Source organism: Necator americanus, chromosome III, assembly GCF_031761385.1.
Source record: "Necator americanus strain Aroian chromosome III, whole genome shotgun sequence".
Classification (NCBI taxonomy): Eukaryota; Metazoa; Nematoda; class Chromadorea; order Rhabditida; family Ancylostomatidae; genus Necator; species Necator americanus.
In genome coordinates this window covers 21718919-21736364 of record NC_087373.1, presented here as the reverse complement: position 1 = coordinate 21736364, position 17446 = coordinate 21718919, and the positions used below count along the sequence as shown (strand labels likewise).

At 45.0% G+C, this 17446-nt stretch overlaps 2 protein-coding genes across 5 annotated transcripts in view; one reads left to right on the top strand and one right to left on the bottom strand.

Annotated features, from left to right (window-relative positions):
- The window catches only part of RB195_010418 (uncharacterized protein), a gene marked incomplete at both ends in the record, with an annotated part of 57256 nt that extends 52013 nt beyond the window's left edge, over nt 1-5243 (top strand). For 2 of the 3 annotated variants that reach the window (XM_064191412.1, XM_013452080.2), the window contains 13 exons: nt 1707-1880; nt 1929-2004; nt 2063-2158; nt 2228-2404; nt 2675-2769; nt 2829-2934; nt 3262-3407; nt 3513-3579; nt 3641-3769; nt 4483-4677; nt 4755-4852; nt 4907-4994; nt 5046-5243. In XM_064191412.1, coding sequence (XP_064048995.1) covers nt 1707-1880; nt 1929-2004; nt 2063-2158; nt 2228-2404; nt 2675-2769; nt 2829-2934; nt 3262-3407; nt 3513-3579; nt 3641-3769; nt 4483-4677; nt 4755-4852; nt 4907-4994; nt 5046-5243 — 1645 coding nt within the window. Of the gene's footprint in view, nt 1-1706; nt 1881-1928; nt 2005-2062; nt 2159-2227; nt 2405-2674; nt 2770-2828; nt 2935-3261; nt 3408-3512; nt 3580-3640; nt 3770-4249; nt 4427-4482; nt 4678-4754; nt 4853-4906; nt 4995-5045 lie in introns of all 3 variants that reach the window. The other variant, XM_064191413.1, reaches the window with a different exon arrangement.
- Nucleotides 5244-6034: 791 nt separating this feature from the next.
- Nucleotides 6035-16203, bottom strand: RB195_010417 (uncharacterized protein; the record flags this gene model as incomplete). Of its 2 annotated transcripts, XM_064191411.1 has the most annotated exons (24): nt 6035-6052; nt 6469-6543; nt 6721-6879; nt 8474-8623; nt 8683-8825; nt 8909-9002; nt 9058-9293; nt 9355-9603; nt 9678-9821; nt 9873-10257; nt 10335-10496; nt 10590-11053; nt 11405-11950; nt 12012-12195; nt 12514-12756; nt 12814-12944; nt 13473-13596; nt 13663-13886; nt 14015-14645; nt 14701-14825; nt 14911-15313; nt 15386-15628; nt 15773-15848; nt 16145-16203. In XM_064191411.1, 24 exons carry the CDS (start codon nt 16201-16203, stop codon nt 6035-6037), a joined length of 5268 nt encoding a protein of 1755 aa, XP_064048993.1. The 2 variants fall into 2 exon arrangements, with proteins under 2 accessions (XP_064048993.1, XP_064048994.1); XM_064191410.1 differs by lacking the exon at nt 6035-6052 and having other exon boundaries at nt 6448-6543.
- Between the last annotated feature and the right edge of the window lie 1243 nt (nt 16204-17446).

The following is a 17446-nucleotide window of genomic DNA, read 5'->3' as shown; positions in this document are numbered from 1 at the left end:
GTCGCTGATAACTTCAACTCCAAGATTGGCTCAAGATCGCCGAAGAACTTTACAACTGGACTCACTGCACATGAACGAATGAACGAAGGCTGTTTGGCTTCCTAACGAGAGGTTTTGAGACAATCCTCAAAATCTCATAATTCCAGAAGTCCTCTTTACGCTAGCCTTGCCCAGTGAAAAGTACTATAGTGAAATTGCCCACATTATTGTCAATCGTAAGTCTTGCCAAAGCAAAACATCGCTGTTGTTCTACTCCTGAAGTTGTGCGCGGAGTAAGGCTAGCATCTCCTCAGCAGGTATTCTTTTTTTGGGAGACCTACAAGATTCAAGGCAACCATCAACTCGGATCCTTTCGCTTTGTTAGATATTCCTTAGGAAAGATACAACAGTGGTCGGCATCGTCAAAGAACAGATCGTTTGTCCAGTATCTTTACGATTTTACAAGGTAATCCGACAGTATGGAAGTCACCATGGAAAAACATTAGTCGATAAATCGCGTTGAGCCAACGCTAGCTTCAGGAAACCGGACGACTTCGCAAACAGATGAAGAAGGAGAGAACAGCAGCAGCAGAAATGGATGATGGTATAAAGGTGAAACGAATGACAACAGCCACCATAGTTTCACATTCAGATAGGAATACAAAAATTCGCTTACTCGTCGTCTTCGTTCGTCTTACTTTTATCGATCAGAGGGAGCTCTTAGTTCCCCTTAAAGGCATCCCCCCGAATCTGAGGTGGTACGGATTTCGGGTGGGTATTCGTATGGGGAGGGGGGTGGTTGATTCCGTCCATTTCTTCCTTATTGCCGTAAAAAAACGGCCCGGAAGATGCGGCGTGTGCACAAGGCTGGCGCGCCCCAATCGAACTAGTTGCAGAAAATAGCGCGCCGGAACGCTCGAAGCCGTATCTTCCGAGCCGTTTTTTACAGTTAGGTTTTTACAGTTTTACAGTTAGGAAGAAATGAACAGAATCACCCTTCTCTCCATATCTACGATCCCATATACCTGAAATCCGTACCACCTCAGATTCGTGGGATGATGCCTTTAAGACCAACAAACACCAAATAACAAGTTGTTCAATACACAAGAATCACTCATGAGTCATGTAATAATATTATGGAGTAAATTTCGACATTCTACGTCAAAACCACTATCGGTGCGAAGAAGACGACATGAGGAATGGCATTATCTCACCCAAATTCTTGGCGCCGCTTTCGAAAATGCGATGCAAAACATTACATAGGGTAACTGTAGTATGCAGTGCTTTAGAAAAAAAAAAGGAGGATCCTCACCCAAGCAGTTGAACTAGAAATTAAACCGCATTTCTCACGGTCATAACGACCAAGATAAAGAGCATGGTTACTATTTGCAAGCGAAGATACGCATCTTATCAGAAAAGTCCGAAGATATCTTTTCTTTTCTTCCATTCACTTTTTTCATTCCATACTGACTTCTACTTACCTATTATTCATTGCCGAAGTTGGAGAACTTCTATTTTTTTTCTGAGCAAAACAGCGCAACATTGGAGAATACAAAGTGTGTTCGGCGAGGTGGAAATGTCCTGTTTATCTAATGTTACAATGGGCTGGTAGTACATAAGATACAGAGCATTTGCGCTGGGCTTAGCCAATAATGGAATCTTTATTTTATTCCTCTCGTATTAGGTACTCCTCTGAATTCTCACATTGTTCAAGCATCTTCTTTAAGCGATATCTGCAATGGAATTGCTCGAAAGTGTGCCATCGCGGTGGATTTTCCGAAAAGCGGTGAGCCAGCAGAACCTCTCACAGTGCATGAACAGAGCGACATAGTGCCCGATTATATGTTCTCGGTCATAAAACCGATGTATCGAAGTCATCGTCTCAATGGACAAATTTACAGGTTGGGTAGATGTGGTTGGGAAGTTGAAATTGAAATGTGACGTTTAAGGAAGGCGAAGAAGGTTGAAGAGGTGTTGGACATGACCGAACTCACTAAGAGCGTCTTTGAGCACGATGTGGACCAGGTTGCTCCACCGTTGTTTTCACTAGCTTTGCCGGAATTACCTTGTAACGGTGTTTAAGGTGCTATGTCCCCCTGGCTTTGACCCTTTTCGTGGTGATGAATTTAAACAGGCCCAAGTGCGTCGTATACGGGACGAGTATGCCGCAAAAATGCAGGTTAGCTCATCGTTTTTCAGTGATAACAGCTGAAGAAGGTCGATAGTTTTCTATTTGGCTCTTACGCAGCAACTTCTTGACGAATATGGCGTTTCCGACGAAGCTTCGATTGTGTCCGGCCACATAGTGAGTCTGAAAAGGCTGGCGACGATGGAGCGAGACGACTACTCTTTTTATCACACGGACAGAATCGTGGAATTGCGTTACACAAGGATCTATCACCAGTACCGAGTTTTCTTTTTTGAGGTCTCTTTCCCAAAACTTTTCCGTTTGATCCACAACCTTACTCATTTCAACAATGATTAAATTCCGCTGTCGAGAAGCCAAACAAATACTTAGAGGTAGTTTTTCTGACGGCTTTTATTTACATGTATTTGAAGTGATAAAGGTACGGAATGAAAACGATTCCAGAAAAGGTTAAAAATTAGAGACACTATTAATTGAAGAGAAGAGTGTCAATGGCACTGAACTTGTTCGAAATATTCGGCTACTTTTTTGCTTACAAGAGCATTTTAGGAGTTTGGAGGAGAAGCTACGGTTTATCAACGCGATCCTTCCGGAAAAGCAACCCTTCGTTGTGACGAAAATATGGAGTTGAAAGCACTGCAATGGTATGTTTTTCAGTTCAGCTCCACTAGCAGGAAATTCTGATCTAGCAGCAATGTTCTAGGTACAAGGTTTGTTATGCAGACGATCCGCGGTATCGTCCCTCATCGCCCTCTATGAGTTTCCCTTGGGTTGTCTGGGACGTCTTGTGCTCCTACAAAAGAAACAAGGTATTCTGTTGGATTTCATCGACAGGCACAGGTCTTCTGATGGTTTAGAATGAAGTTTGAGTTGTTGTCTTTGCAAGGCACTTAGAAAACAGAAATGATTCTTAAGGCTTTTGTGCTCTCGTTAGGAAACACTTCTGAGATCTACTTGTCGCTGTGAATAGGAGGAAAAAGGAAGTAAGGATTGCAAAGTTTTGAGAGAGTAGTGGTTGAGTTACATATTGTGTGCAAGAATCACAAATTTGTAATCACTTCGTATTATTGAGAGCACTTTTTTCTTTATATTCTGTTAAGATCGAAGTAGTGGCGAACACTTAACGCTCTTTTCAGATGCTTGCGCAAGCTACGATAGCACCATCAACACATCCACTTGCTGATCGCTTTTCGATAGAAATGCAAAGCGACATCGAGAAACACATTGATGACTATGAAGTGTTCTGCGTGGAAATTTGTGAGGAATGCGAATTTGTCCGACGGTTAGTCCTAATACTCACTCTGACAGCATTCAACATCTTATGCATGTATGTATGTATTTGGTTTTAATGAACAACATATCATAATATAATTGTAGTTGTTTGAAGGTACAATATCGCCTATGGCCCACGACTCATGTACGCTCTTTTTGTGCTCAAAAGATGGCTCACTGCAGTGAGTTTTCTGCTCACCACTCAGTACTGAGTGCAGTGGCCGACGCGACAGAACGCTTTAGGAACTTTTCCGCTTCTGCCGTTTGACAATGGAACATGTCGCGTTGCTTTTCCTTCAGTTTGGTTTGGGAATTGCCAAGCTTCCTTCAGATTTGTCGACTGTTAACAGGATTCGAATGTTTCCACGCAAGGTGGTTATATTGGGATTTCACATTTGTTATTTTCTCCTTCTCCGAGAAATTACAACAACTCAATCTGAGAAAACGAACACACAGAATTGTATCGCACCTTATCTTGCACTTAAAGCTATTTGATACTACAAGAAAGGTATTCGAACATTTGCAAGGTAATCTGGACCGTTCTTCAAGTGAACTTTTTAGGAGGTAGACGACGTAAAGGTGCAGTTTCAGATGATTATTTACAGCAGCTTACAACAATTTGAAATTGTTTTCTAGAAAGATATATAGCTCTTCAATTGAAAACACAATCACCATCCTGTTGTCTCAGCTTGTCATTAGAGCTTGATTGGGCTTATAGTTCAATCACCGCTTCAGAAACTTTCGAGTTCATTGTGTGCAGGAGCGATTTCCGAGATCTTCTGAACCAAAGAGAAGCGGAGTAGTTCATTGCAGTTCTTAATGCAACGAAGGCACTAACGGAGACAGTTTTAGGCGTTGATATGCGGCAGCAATTCGCTGAGACTGTTTACTCCTAAATATGAGAGCAAACAGTCGGTATCAATGCCTAAGACTGTGCGCACTAACAAATTTGCAGAGAAAGATGGGGAAATATGGGAGAGGTCTGTTAGTTCCCTCGTTATCTCGATAGTAACTCATGGATGCTACATAGTAAGATTCATTAAGCTTGCGTCATGATCGTTATGAAGGTTTTTTTCATCTTTCAGTTTATGTGGGACGAAAACGTTGAGATAGTTAATCACAGCGTGAGCGACTGTGGAGTAACACTGATGTTTTTCCTCCGGTACCTTGCTAGCCATCAGTTTTCGATGCGTCATTTTCTGGACTTGAGTCTTCGAGATGGACGGCCGATGCCTTACCCGGTTCTGTTGCGACAAGCCATTTGGGAGCCTCTCCATCAAGTCAGTGCTGTTTATTATTTGAGGCTAGCATCCCAGAATCCAAATTCTCTCAATTCATCGCAAACCCTTCTGTTTAGTTGGCATTTCGAACCTATCACCATATTGCTGTGTCAGGCCGTTTTGACGCTATCTACGTCGGTGAGATTATACAGGACTGGAGCGAGAGCGAGTCCAGGTAGTGACTTCTCCTTCCTCCTTCCAACCGTACTTCATCCTGTTTGGTTTGTAGGGATCCAATCATAGTGTCAAGTAGCCTCCTTCGTCAGAACTACGGGGAAAGCCCATTATCGGCACATAGAATACTCGATCTGCTTCAGGTAACTTTTCGGATCAGCCGGTCTGTAAGCACAATGGTGGTAACATTGCAGGAGTGGACGGGAGTTTCGCAGATTTTCACTCGAAATTTGTACCAAAACCGTCGTAACGATGTGATTTTGGTCACAAGTGTCGGCACGGCGACTGCTCGTCAACGTCTAGCCCGTCTCTTACTACTTCCGATCGACCAGCTACGCCGCGCTATTCGCGATGAGATCATGCCGTTGTCTGTTCGTGATGAATCTCTTTGAATTTTTTAGTTGCTGGTCTTGTAATATGAGTGTATAAATAGAACAGTCTAATACTACATTATTTTCTATCTTCCTTTCAACTGTACATTCTAAAATTCCTAAAATAGAGTACTGTTGTCAGCATTATTCTTATTCCATTTTTTCCATTTTTGTTTTGATTACAACTTCTCTCTCTGTTTGAGTGCCACTATGTAGCTTGTTTTCTCTCTTTCAAATACTGTTTTTTTGTTTCCCTTTGTTTTCCCTAAGATCATACTTCCACTTTTTCAATATCGGTAAAACTTCTAAAAAAAACTTATAAGAGTGTCGTATTCTATCGTAGAAGTTCTTCTTATTCCATATTTCTCGGTAGACATGAAGACAACACAGATCTTCCGCATTTAGCGCTTTAGAAGCATATCCCACTTGGACATTGTTCGGAGGTTCGAAGCTGCTTCTTCATATTGTTCCCGAAAAAGAGAGATACAATTGCCAACCCTTATCTGTCCATTCATTCTTACCAAACTTACCTACTCAACATGGAAACCTACCTACTCAACATGTCTTACGCATCCATTTCAACTGAAAACTATTTGCCTTGAACCATACCCCTATCTCTTAGCTTTATAGTTTGTCGATTAATTTGCAAATTTCGTTTCCCACTCAGCTCTTTCTGAATGCGATAGTTTTGTCATAACATTTGTACTATGAGAAATAAGTAACGGACACAACAATTGTGAAAACATTACTTGGAAATATGCGTTTACTATGAACCGAAACATGAAACAGCAGTGAGCGAGGCTCTTCCTTTCCTATGGCAGCCATTCTTTCTGGAAATAACTTGCTCTTTCAGCTCACCTATCACCCATTCAAAATTCGGGTACAAAAATGTGGGGGAACTAGGTGCACAATCGAATGCAAAACAATCACACTGTGCGATGTTCACTTTCTGTTCAAAATAAGAAAAACGGCAGAAAACATAGTTTTCGAAGTGCTGCGAGTGGCAGGTCCTTCAACGAATGGCAGGAATTATTACGTTAGCTAATAAGTAATTAACTTTGGCACAAAAATAAGGCATAATACATAATAAAGCAACACGAATTCCCTCAGGATAAGGCAGTTAAAATCATCGATATGATACCAGAAAGCCGCTAAATTAGGAGATAATCGGCATCAAATAATAATGGTAGTGATAAATGGCAAGTAATCAATAGTGGGGAGAACATTATCGATTTTTGAGACAGACTTGGCAGCGCGACACACGATCTTTCAAGCCTCCTGCTTTGAGTGTTTGCGACATCGGCTTGCGGAACTGCTTGTCCTGAAAGGATTTACTCAAAGGTTGTGTTCGACGCTGAGTTTATCGCTGATAGTTGATGACGCCTAATGGAAGCACAAAATGGAGTCAACAGGAGCTATTAGCTCTGCCCAGAATATACTTTGTAAGTTTTTTTACTGCATTGGTTAGTAACCCGTTCTTCAAAACCTAAAAACCTACATTGTCGACAATTGCAAGCCAAAATCCATGATTTGTGGCGTAGTAGTTGCAGGTTCCTCGTCCATGACATTCTATGAAAGGCACTGCTCGGAACTCTTCCATACAAGAACCAGGCGACTGCAACGACTGTCCTGTGCCTTCTGCTCCAGCCGCAGTGTGCTGTAAAAAATCGTTTTACAATCTGCCTCACGCTCCAGGAGTGTGATTGTGACGTGTTGTTTCGTTTTGCTGGATGCATGTGGTACAGAGACCTCGATTTCCTTAGCAACCTCTATTAACGGAATTTAGAAGAAGTTCAGAACAGAGACATCGAGAACTGCTATCATACGGGGCAATTAAAAAACGAAACGTTGTACAGGACAACTTCGAACATCTTGGGGAATTAGGGGAGGTTAGGAGAAGCGGATTTGTGTTGGTGATAATAAAGGATTTCGTGTGAGTAAATGCACTGAAATGTTAGCGTAGTTGGACGGGAACCGTAACTATCGGTTAATTAAATGGCGATGTATATAACACTCATACAAACAGCGGCCTTTTGCTACGTTGTTTGCCGGTTCGGTTGTCAAAGTGGAGTCAACTGTACCTACCTGGAACGGTCGAGTTTACAACACTACCTTTTCTTGTCTGTACAGGCATATCAAACGATTACTCCGTTAACATTTAGCAGTACTGTCACAATTGAGTGATATCAGCTCATACGGGTGCTCTAATCAATCGGTGGATATCGGCTGTGAAAGAGGACAACTACACGGGAAAAGAACGTACAACTATCCAAAAATGAGATGCGAAACTTCGAGGGCTCATCGACGCAACCATAGCACCTATTATTTGTTTCATTGATGGGCGGATGAATCTCCGAAGACGTAACTCATCAGGGAAACAAAATAGGAATGGATGCGGTCGTGTGTACATAATTAGTGCAGGAGCTTCGACGGCGAGTGGAAGGAATCAGCAGCAGTACATTTTTGCTTGTGTTGTTATGGTGCTGGATTAGTTTTTACAACAGTTACAATCATGTAATACAGTGATTCGACAAAAACCGGTGTTAAAAGTCAATAAGCGGTAATACTGACTTTGAAAGTCCAAAGACAAGAAATTTTGAGTTTTTTCCGCCCTTTTAAAACTTGTAGGGGGGAAAGGAAATCATTTTATGTGCCAGTAGTGGAAATGACATAAGCTCGCACGGGTCTTGTACCCATGCATTGTTATGTTTCCACATTCTATGTTCTGCACAAACTGTATTTCTCACAAACTTTTGTATCCTAGATGAAACACTACTAAAATGTCGTTGTCAGCACTGTGGATGCCACATTCGAGATGAGTACCCTACTACATGCTGCATATAACAACACAAGAGTATAATGAGGGTGCAAGGACCGATACCCTATTCTTAACCAGTACCTCTATTTCCTGCCAAAGTAAATTCTGGTTAAATGAAACGTTTGTAGAACTTCTGGGAGTGCTACACTACTCACAATTCCACCTCTTTTCTATCACCTTCCCCTTAAAATTGGCGAGCTTGGAGACTATCGAGGTTGGAATCTCTGAGGCGAAGAGATTAGTCTTTTTTTCTTTGGGGAGTGGGAGCTCCAAAACTGCTTTAATCGAAGTGATAATTAGAGCACGTTCATGACTGTCAAATGTGGATTGCAGAGAAGCCATCACTCCGACCATTTTCGGTTCTTTTTCGAATATAAAGGTCAAAGCGAAAAGAAAGTTGAGAATATTTGAGTGAATTGCATAAAAAAAGTACCATAACGAAAGAGAAACCCGTCCACAATCCACTCCACCCAGATGGACATGACGGGACCACCGTATCTTGTGAATGAACTGCAATTATTTGTGTTGGCACCTCGCAGACTGCACACCGCGAGATGTACGGCCTTATAGCTGTTCCGGAAACCTGAAAAATGTGCTTCAGCAAAAGAAAGAGAGACAACATGATATCACAGCAGAACTCACGGGATTCATCATCGGTGTCATTGGCTCTTCGGTGCTTAGCCAGAAAGAGTAGTCGTTTCTACTGGATACGTGACACACACTGTTGAGGTTGCAGAACATGAAGGGCATGGTATTGAACTTTGAGAGACACGAACCCGGTTGGCCTGCGAAGCGTGCAGGTGTCACCAAAGTTTAGTAAGTAAAGCTCTCTACACACATTCCCAGTTCTCAACATAGCTTTCCTCACCAAGGTCTTGTCCACTCGATCTACCATTTCCCTGCACATAAAGGAGAGAGTATCCAGTCCATAAAGGTGTTGCACCATTTGGACAGCTTGGGATCTGTAGAAGATAGTTCTTACCAGAGCAAAGTATTCCAAAAACTGCGGCAATTAACCTCTGTGGTTTGTGAATGCTTAGCGAATGTGAATCCTCTGGAGGGGGCCCAAGATCCTGGTCCACCAGGGGTTCCTGGTGGTCCAGGATGTCCAGGTGCTCCCGTTCTGCCAGCGTTGCCGACGACTCCAGGTAGTCCAAGTTCTCCTTTTGGTCCTGGGATTCCAGGAAGACCAGGAAGACCTGGTTCTCCTGGTGCTCCTGGATATCCTGCTTTTCCTGGAGGGCCGCGCAACCCTAAAATACGAAAGCCTCTTTCACTGCTGAGATCAACTTGAATAATTTGCAAAGCAAATACCGTTGTCTCCGGGTAATCCGGGATAACCCTTGTCTCCTGGTCGCCCCGGGGTTCCTGGCTCTCCAGGAGGGCTTTCTTGTCGTAATCCCACTGGTCCTGGCGTACCGGGTGCTCCTTGTCGTCCAGGAAGTCCGTCTGCTCCTGGTAAACCGGGAAGACCATCTTCTCCACGTTCACCCTTCAAACCTGGTATTCCAGGTATTCCAGGAAGCCCTTCTTCACCACGTTGACCTTGGTAACCGGGTGGTCCTAAAAATACATTAGTCTCTTGCTATTTATTGTCGAGTTCCTAACTGCTGAACGATTTGCACGAAATGACCCACCTGGTGCTCCTCTTTCTCCTGGGTATCCTGGAGTTCCATCAAGCCCAGGCTGCCCAGGAACACCATCGTCACCACAATCTCCTTCTACTCCAGGAACTCCATCTAAGCCTGGAGCTCCCGGAGCACCCGGAGCTCCATCGAAACCTATATAGAATCACGTTCACTGTTTCATACCAGTTAACAAATGTACCCTACCTCTCTTTCCATCTATTCCTGGCAATCCTACTTCTCCAGGGACCCCAGGAAGTCCTGGCTCTCCATGGGGGCCAGGAAGTCCAGGAGCTCCAGGAAAACCATCGACACCCTTTTCTCCAGGCATCCCTGGTAGTCCAGGGAAACCATCAACTCCAGGCAAACCATGTTCTCCTGGTGGTCCAGCCGCTCCATACGCATCTTGTCCAGGCGGTCCCGGAAAACCTTCATCTCCGGGAGGTCCCATGGGTCCTGGAAGTCCATTTTTTCCAGGGTATCCTGGTGGTCCTAGTTCTCCTCTTTCTCCCTTCATGCCAGGTTGCCCTTCTCGTCCTGGTGGACCGGCATCTCCAGAAAGTCCAGGAGCACCAGGAATGCCCAAATCACCCTAAAAATGAGATGAAGAATGGAAAATAGTAATCGAACAAAGTATAATACTATATTCAACTTGTACAAACAACCTACAGTAGCTCCGGCTTCTCCAGGAGCACCATTATAACCAGGAACTCCTAGTTCTCCTCTTTCGCCCTTCGCACCTGCCAAACCTGGTGATCCAGGAAGGCCAGGCAAGCCAGCCTCCCCCGGCAATCCCGGATATCCCTTTTCGCCATCGCGTCCTTGCATGCCCTGCAAATTTTCTGCAAAAGCTAAAACGTGTGCAACTCTGTTGTACGGATGAATCCAACTGATCAAAACAAATAAGGTTCTTCAGAAACTCACAGGCAAGCCGGGAAGACCTGGTGCTCCTGGGAAACCGTCATCCCCGCAATCGCCTTCGAGTCCCGGAATTCCAGGTAGCCCATCTAAGCCTGGAGGGCCGGGATGTCCAGGTTCTCCAACTTCTCCTTTAAGGCCAGGTACCCCAGTGAGGCCAGGTATTCCTGGTTGACCGGGCGCTCCTTCTAGTCCGTCAAGTCCAGGCTCTCCTTGCTCTCCAGGCGCACCTGGTAGGCCTGGATAGCTATCTCCAGGTTCGCCTTTTTCTCCTTTCAGTCCAGGTGCTCCATCAAGTCCTGGTAAACCTGGTGGCCCCTCGGGACCTGGGTAGCCATCGTCTCCGGGTAACCCTGGTCGAGCAACGTACCCAGCATCACCAGGCATTCCTGGAGCACCCGGTAGTCCAGCCTCTCCCATCTCTCCTTTGTGTCCAGGCAATCCATCTGCTCCTGGTAATCCAGGAAGACCTTAATAACATAAATGTTATCAGACTTCTTCGCTTAAATGCACATTTGCTCTTGTTTCTAGTTTTGTGGACTTTGGGTAGGAAGTTTACTAGGTTTTAGAAAATCGACGATGTGTTAGCAGGAATGTGTGAGGTTCATCTTTAAATTCACTCAAATCCACTCCGCAAAACTTCCCTTGGGAGAAGAATTCTGAGTGTATTCATCCGTTAGGCAACAATCAAAAATAGATCTTTCTTTGTGAATCTTTCAGGAATTTAAAATTTGCCTCAGAAAAACTTAGTTACGAAGTTGAAATGTGCCAAATGTTCGGATGAGCTCTGAATAACACAGCGATGAGAACAAAATATTTACCATCATCTCCTTGTGCTCCAGGAGCTCCGGGGATTCCGTCTAACCCGACATCTCCATCTTCACCGCGGTCACCATCCAGTCCAGGTAAACCATTGTCACCAGGCATTCCACGAAGTCCAGGAAATCCAATAAGCCCTTCCTCACCAGGCAAACCATCGGGACCACGTGGTCCAGGTGGGCCTGGATGGCCAGGCTGTCCCATCTCTCCAGGACTTCCACGTCGACCTGGTTGCCCATCGAAACCGCGAACTCCGCGTTCACCTTTCAATCCTGGTAGGCCAGGCAAACCAGGTTGGCCTTGATTTCCAGGGCGTCCACGTTTGCCGTCTATTCCCATCAATCCTTTTTCTCCAGCTAACCCTGGCACTCCTGGTACTCCATCCAACCCGGGCGCGCCGGGTTCTCCAGGGTAGCCTGGAGCTCCTGGGAGACCTGGTAGACCCTGCTGTCCATTCTGTCCTGGAAAGCCCATGTCTCCTTGTTTCCCTTTAGGTCCAGGGAAGCCAGCTGCTCCAGGGTAACCATATCCTGCTTCTCCCTTCTCTCCTATAATTTTCATGTTGATTTCATAGTTTTTTGCGAAGTCTGCTCCTTTGCGTTGACTTGCCTGGCAATCCCGGGAGACCCGGGAGTCCGTCTGCTCCTTCATCTCCACATTCGCCCTCAGCACCATTGAATCCCATATCGCCTTGAGGTCCTCTCATACCCGGCTCGCCCTGAAGTCCCGGGAATCCAGGAAGACCATCGGAACCTTTCTCTCCAGGAAGTCCAGGGAATCCTTGCGGTCCTGGCTGAAATTCAGCAATGACAAGACCTGATGGCTGCGATTTAGAAAATGCTTACCTAGTCCAAGAAAAAAGCAACATTTTAGACATATTGTGGCGAAATTAATTTAGATGTAACCTAATTTCTTACTTTCTCCACTTAATTGTCAATTGGTTTTAAAGTGACCCTATTGGTTCAATGCTCAGCGTAGGTAGGTTCCGCTCAACCAAATCTGCTTTCCAACTGAATAAAACTTGCCTTCCTTTTGTTCTAACATTAATTTATAGCAGAACAAGTCGGTTATTTTAGGCACTATAGAGAAAAACAAATAAAATCTAGGCAACCTGTCCTGGCAGTCCTGGTAATCCATCCGCTCCACGTTCTCCCGGCAGTCCAGGAAGACCATCGATACCAGGCTCGCCGTCTTCTCCTTGAAGGATTTCCTGTGGTGCTGCTGGTCCAGGGGGCCCCATAGCTCCAGGAAATCCTGGTTGTCCAGCATCTCCAGGTTCTCCTTTGGCGCCTGCGTAACCCGGCTCCCCCGGATAGCTGTCGCCAGGAGGACCTTGTGGGCCTGGATGTCCCATCTATAAAGGATTAGTTCCATTGCAAAGAAAATATCACGGCTAAAAATCGCTGCTCACTTGTCCGTCTCTTCCTCGTTTTCCATCAATGCCTAGGAGTCCTTTTTCTCCTGGATATCCAGGCGCACCATTTGGACCAGGTAGTCCAGGCAATCCTTCTGGGCCAGGCTTACCTGGCACTCCAGGCAAACCTAGGAAATCGGTAATAATAATTGTTATCAGTCTTCAGCGGAGTTAAAAATATAAAAAAGCTGGCAAGTGTCCAGGAAATATCTCATGTTGTCAACCACGACAGTGAAATCCATAAACTAATTTTGTCATGATGTTACCCCTTACAATTATCCTGCAAAAAACCTTGTGTTGCAGTATTCTCTACTCAGTATTTTTCAAACTTTATTGTAAGTCTTTCCTTCGTGAACGTGTTCAAAAGGCTTGTGGATAGAGATGCCGTTCTTAGCAGACATAGCAGCTCACTGCTCGAGGAAACAAGGAGTTGGTATGAATTTTTGAGCTTTCATTTCCTTGATTCAAGACTTACAAAACTTCAGTCACTCGTTTGCTCTCCATATTCGGAACTCTACTTATAGTACTATAAAATGTTATTTTCTTCTAAGTCTCATTAGAAATAGTATTGTGCAAAAAGCGATACTCCACATTGCGAACAATTTTGGTGAAAATGTCAGTTACTATTAACACTTCCACTATTTTCTAACACCTACCAGGAACCCCTCGGTCTCCTTTCATTCCATCCACTCCCGGAGGATTTTCCATGGGGCCAATAATTTCTCCCGCCTCTCCCTTCAAGCCAGGGTAGCCAGGGATTCCTGGAAGTCCAACAGATCCCTGAACGATAAGTATATAAAACCTCTTCCTATATAGCTGCCTGCATAATACTCTTAAGGAACGTACAGGAAGCCCATCAGGACCAGCTGCTCCTGGTTTTCCTGGTTCTCCTTTGAAGCCGCAGTCCCCAAGGTCTCCATCAGGACCTGGTGGTCCAGGATATCCATCTACTCCGGGCACACCAGGCTCGCCTTTTTGCCCAGGGAGACCGTCAGGACAGTAGCCACAGTCGTCTCCTCTAGGTCCTTTTTCTCCGGGTGGTCCAGGCAGGCCATCGATCCCAATACGACCTCAAACAGTTCACTTTATGCAAGCAATAGATCAGGAGATAATCATCAGAATAGAGCATTAGATTAGTTAGCTTGATAGTGAGCCGAACAAAAGGAAATTTAGGAAAAAACAAGTTTCATACACTCACCATTCTCCCCAGGTGGACCGACCAGGCCCATTTGACCTGGTGGACCAACCTTCTTCACTCCTGCACCTGGGAATCCTTTTTCCCCAGGATAACCAGGTTCTCCAACTTCTCCAGGTATGCCGGGATATCCGTCTCGCCCAGGTATTCCATCATTTCCGGGTGGTCCTTGAATATCGTATCCCGGCAGACCATCCTCTCCCGGCGGGCCACAATCGCCTTCTTCTCCAGGGAAACCAGGTTCACCAGCAAATCCAGGATATCCGTCCTCCCCTCTATCTCCTTTTTCCGAATAACCGGGTACTCCATCCAATCCAGGCGCTCCTTGCGGACCAGGGGCTCCTACCGGCCCTCTCACTCCAACTGCCCCTGGGAGACCGTCTTTTCCTGGAAGACCTTTTGGTCCCGGAACTCCATCCTGTCCTTGCAGTCCTCGCACTCCAGCATCGCCGTGACCCTCTCCGAATGGTCCAGGAGGTCCAACATCTCCTTCGACGCCTGGTCTTCCCGAATAGCCTGGCTCTCCAGCTTCTCCTTTAGGCCCCGGATATCCAGGAAGACCTGGAAGGCCCTGCTCTCCTTGTGAACCCTTCTCACCGTACGCTCCAGACAGTCCATCTTTCCCTCGTTTTCCCTGCAACAGTAGAGTCAGTTGCAACGAGTTAATTTTTAACTCCTTTCTAAAATACCCTGTTTCCAGCATCTCCAGGATCTCCTTTTTGTCCTTTCAGACCAGGATAGCCGTCTGCACCGTTAACTCCTATCATTCCTGGCGGGCCGACTGGACCGTCTCGACCTTTCTCTCCTTTTACTCCTGAAATAAATGGATTCTTTGTCAGCTATTTGCTTATAATGATTGTGAGGGTGAACCTCAAACAAAACCACTGCTCATGACTTGCCTTGTGGTCCCATAGGTCCTTGGAGAACTTCAATTTCTTCTGGAGCTGATGCTCCGGGGAAAGTTCCTGGCGGACCTGGTAAACCAGGTGGACCCTGCAAACCTTTCTCTCCTTTAACTCCTGGAGTGCGCACACCCATTCTTCCTTTTGGTCCTTGAGGACCAGGAAATCCTGGAGGCCCATGTGGTCCAGGGTCTCCTTTTGATCCCTTCAAACCAGGAACACCATCATGTCCAGGAGCACCAGGTATTCCTGCCCTGCCAGGTTCTCCTTTTTCTCCTTTTCGTCCTATTGAGTTGATTCCTCCCTCTCCTGGTGGTCCTCGTAGTCCAGGTCTTCCAGGAGCTCCAGGAGGACCAGGTGGACCTGGTGGTCCAGCTATTCCAGGCAATCCTGGGACACCCTGGAATAATCATTCCTTGTTTTCCTCATGCATTTTCGTGTGAAAAACTTTTCCAAATATAATATGTCCCACATCTGTGCCGTTACATCCTGGAATTCCTTCTTCACCCTTGATTCCAGGAAGTCCATCCAGTCCAGGGAGTCCGGGATGGCCAGGTGCTCCTGGCAATCCTCGGTCACCTCGAGTTCCTTTTGGCCCAATGTCGCCAAAGTCTCCTTCTGCGCCAATCATGCCTTGGGCCCCAGCTGGTCCTTCAGGTCCGTCCAAGCCGGGTACACCAGGATGACCTTGCTCGCCAACAAATCCCTGGACGCCCTGCAATGAATTAGCAAGATTGAGGAGTCTAGATAGTCACTAGTTCTTATTCGAGGTTTTCACCAGCAAAACATTGGGAACTTTGCAAATAAACAGAGTTACCCAATGGTAATTTTGTTCGACAAAATAGCCCTAGGACATTACCTTTTCTCCCTTCGTTCCAGGACAAATGCATGGAGGAGCACATCCCTTGCATGCAATAGCAGCGTCAACGACAAATCTAAATTACGAGGTGGTATGGATCCATTAAACACTTTTATCGGGTCGTTTGGCAGCACCAATGAGTCACATCGAAATTTGAATCGAGATCTGGGATGATTTTTACAGAGTTCTTTCTTGCGCTGATTGATACTCACGGTATGGGTTCGCAAATCGCACCAGCAAACAACAGATGTGCTCTTCTTTGCTGGCGATACACCTTGGCGTTTGACGATGCTGTATTGCCAGCAAAGAACAGCGGATACAAATTCCTAGGATTACTTCGATTGTAAAAGTTGAGTCATTTTGAGAAATTACCTGCCCGGCCGTTCGAACGCAAAAATGCACAGTCCCGCTATAAGAGCGGGTAACAGCATCGTTGTCGCCGTCCGCCGAAGCGCCGGCTATTCGCACCCTAAAACAATTTAAATTATTTGTACATTGTCCATTATATTTCTTTGAAGGATATCTCTCGAAACTGAGAAGAATCAAGCAAGTGCAAGGAGAACATATGCTCAGTAGAACTGAGGTGTGCAAGAGCTATACATCACTCTACTGCTTTTTCGCACGAAATCCAAGCGAATACAGCAGCCATGGAGTCGGTATTTCGAGGAGAAGAAAATTGAGGGAATTTGCTGGAAGTTTACCCCGTTTTTTTCCCGTTCGCCTTTTAGAATCAATTCTTATCTGACTCATTATTAGGCGCACAACCACCATTGATCCGTAGTATTCACAGTGGTTTGTTTAGTAAAAGTTATATCGCAACAAATTACTTTTTTCCGAACTCATCTCATGTTTTTTAGACTGGAACTTTCTGATAAATGTTGTCGGCGTTCTTACCTTACAAATAAATTGCTTTATGCCATTTTTGATGACAGGCCCGGTTGTAACTCATTTACCTCCATTTCCTCTGAAGAAGGAGTGGGCTCAGCTAGCATGTTAACGATTGCTGAGAAATGGGGGAAGAAGTGGATAGGGAAGCAGGGTGAGATCAGGATGAAGAAAAGGAATGACTGGTGCGATGAAATGCGCTACCGTAAAGTTTCAGCTCCATCAAACACAATGCCTACAGGAGTACAACCTCTAAGCTATCCACAGAGTCTGAAGTTAATTATGAAATCCGGAAACAAACCTCATCTGAAACCTTCTTAGGCTGAAAACTTCAATCGCAGAAATGAACAAGGTTTCATTAGATTTACAAATTAACGTGTAAGTTTTTGTAAACAAACGCATACCAATTGAATGATTCACCTACTAGTTTTCAGCAAGATTCTCCTGTGTTTAGAAAAATTGCGAGCTGTCAAGCATTTTCAAACTGCTGCTAACACGAGCCCAAATGTATGAAAAACTCATTCGTAGTTCATCCAGTTTTAGAAACTTCTGTACAAACTGAGCGGATTCAAACAGCTGGAATCATGGTTATCTGCTGCTCTGACTTATTATAATAGGCTTATTAATCGTGGTTCTACAGCACCGGTTTCCACCGAAAACTTCATTACTGGCTAATAACAATTACTGGTTAACAGCGAATGCTGGTACAAATAAAAATCGCCATCTAATCATCAGTTGTAGCAAATGTTAAGCAAATAGGTTGAGAAGGAGAGTCACTGATAGAAGTTA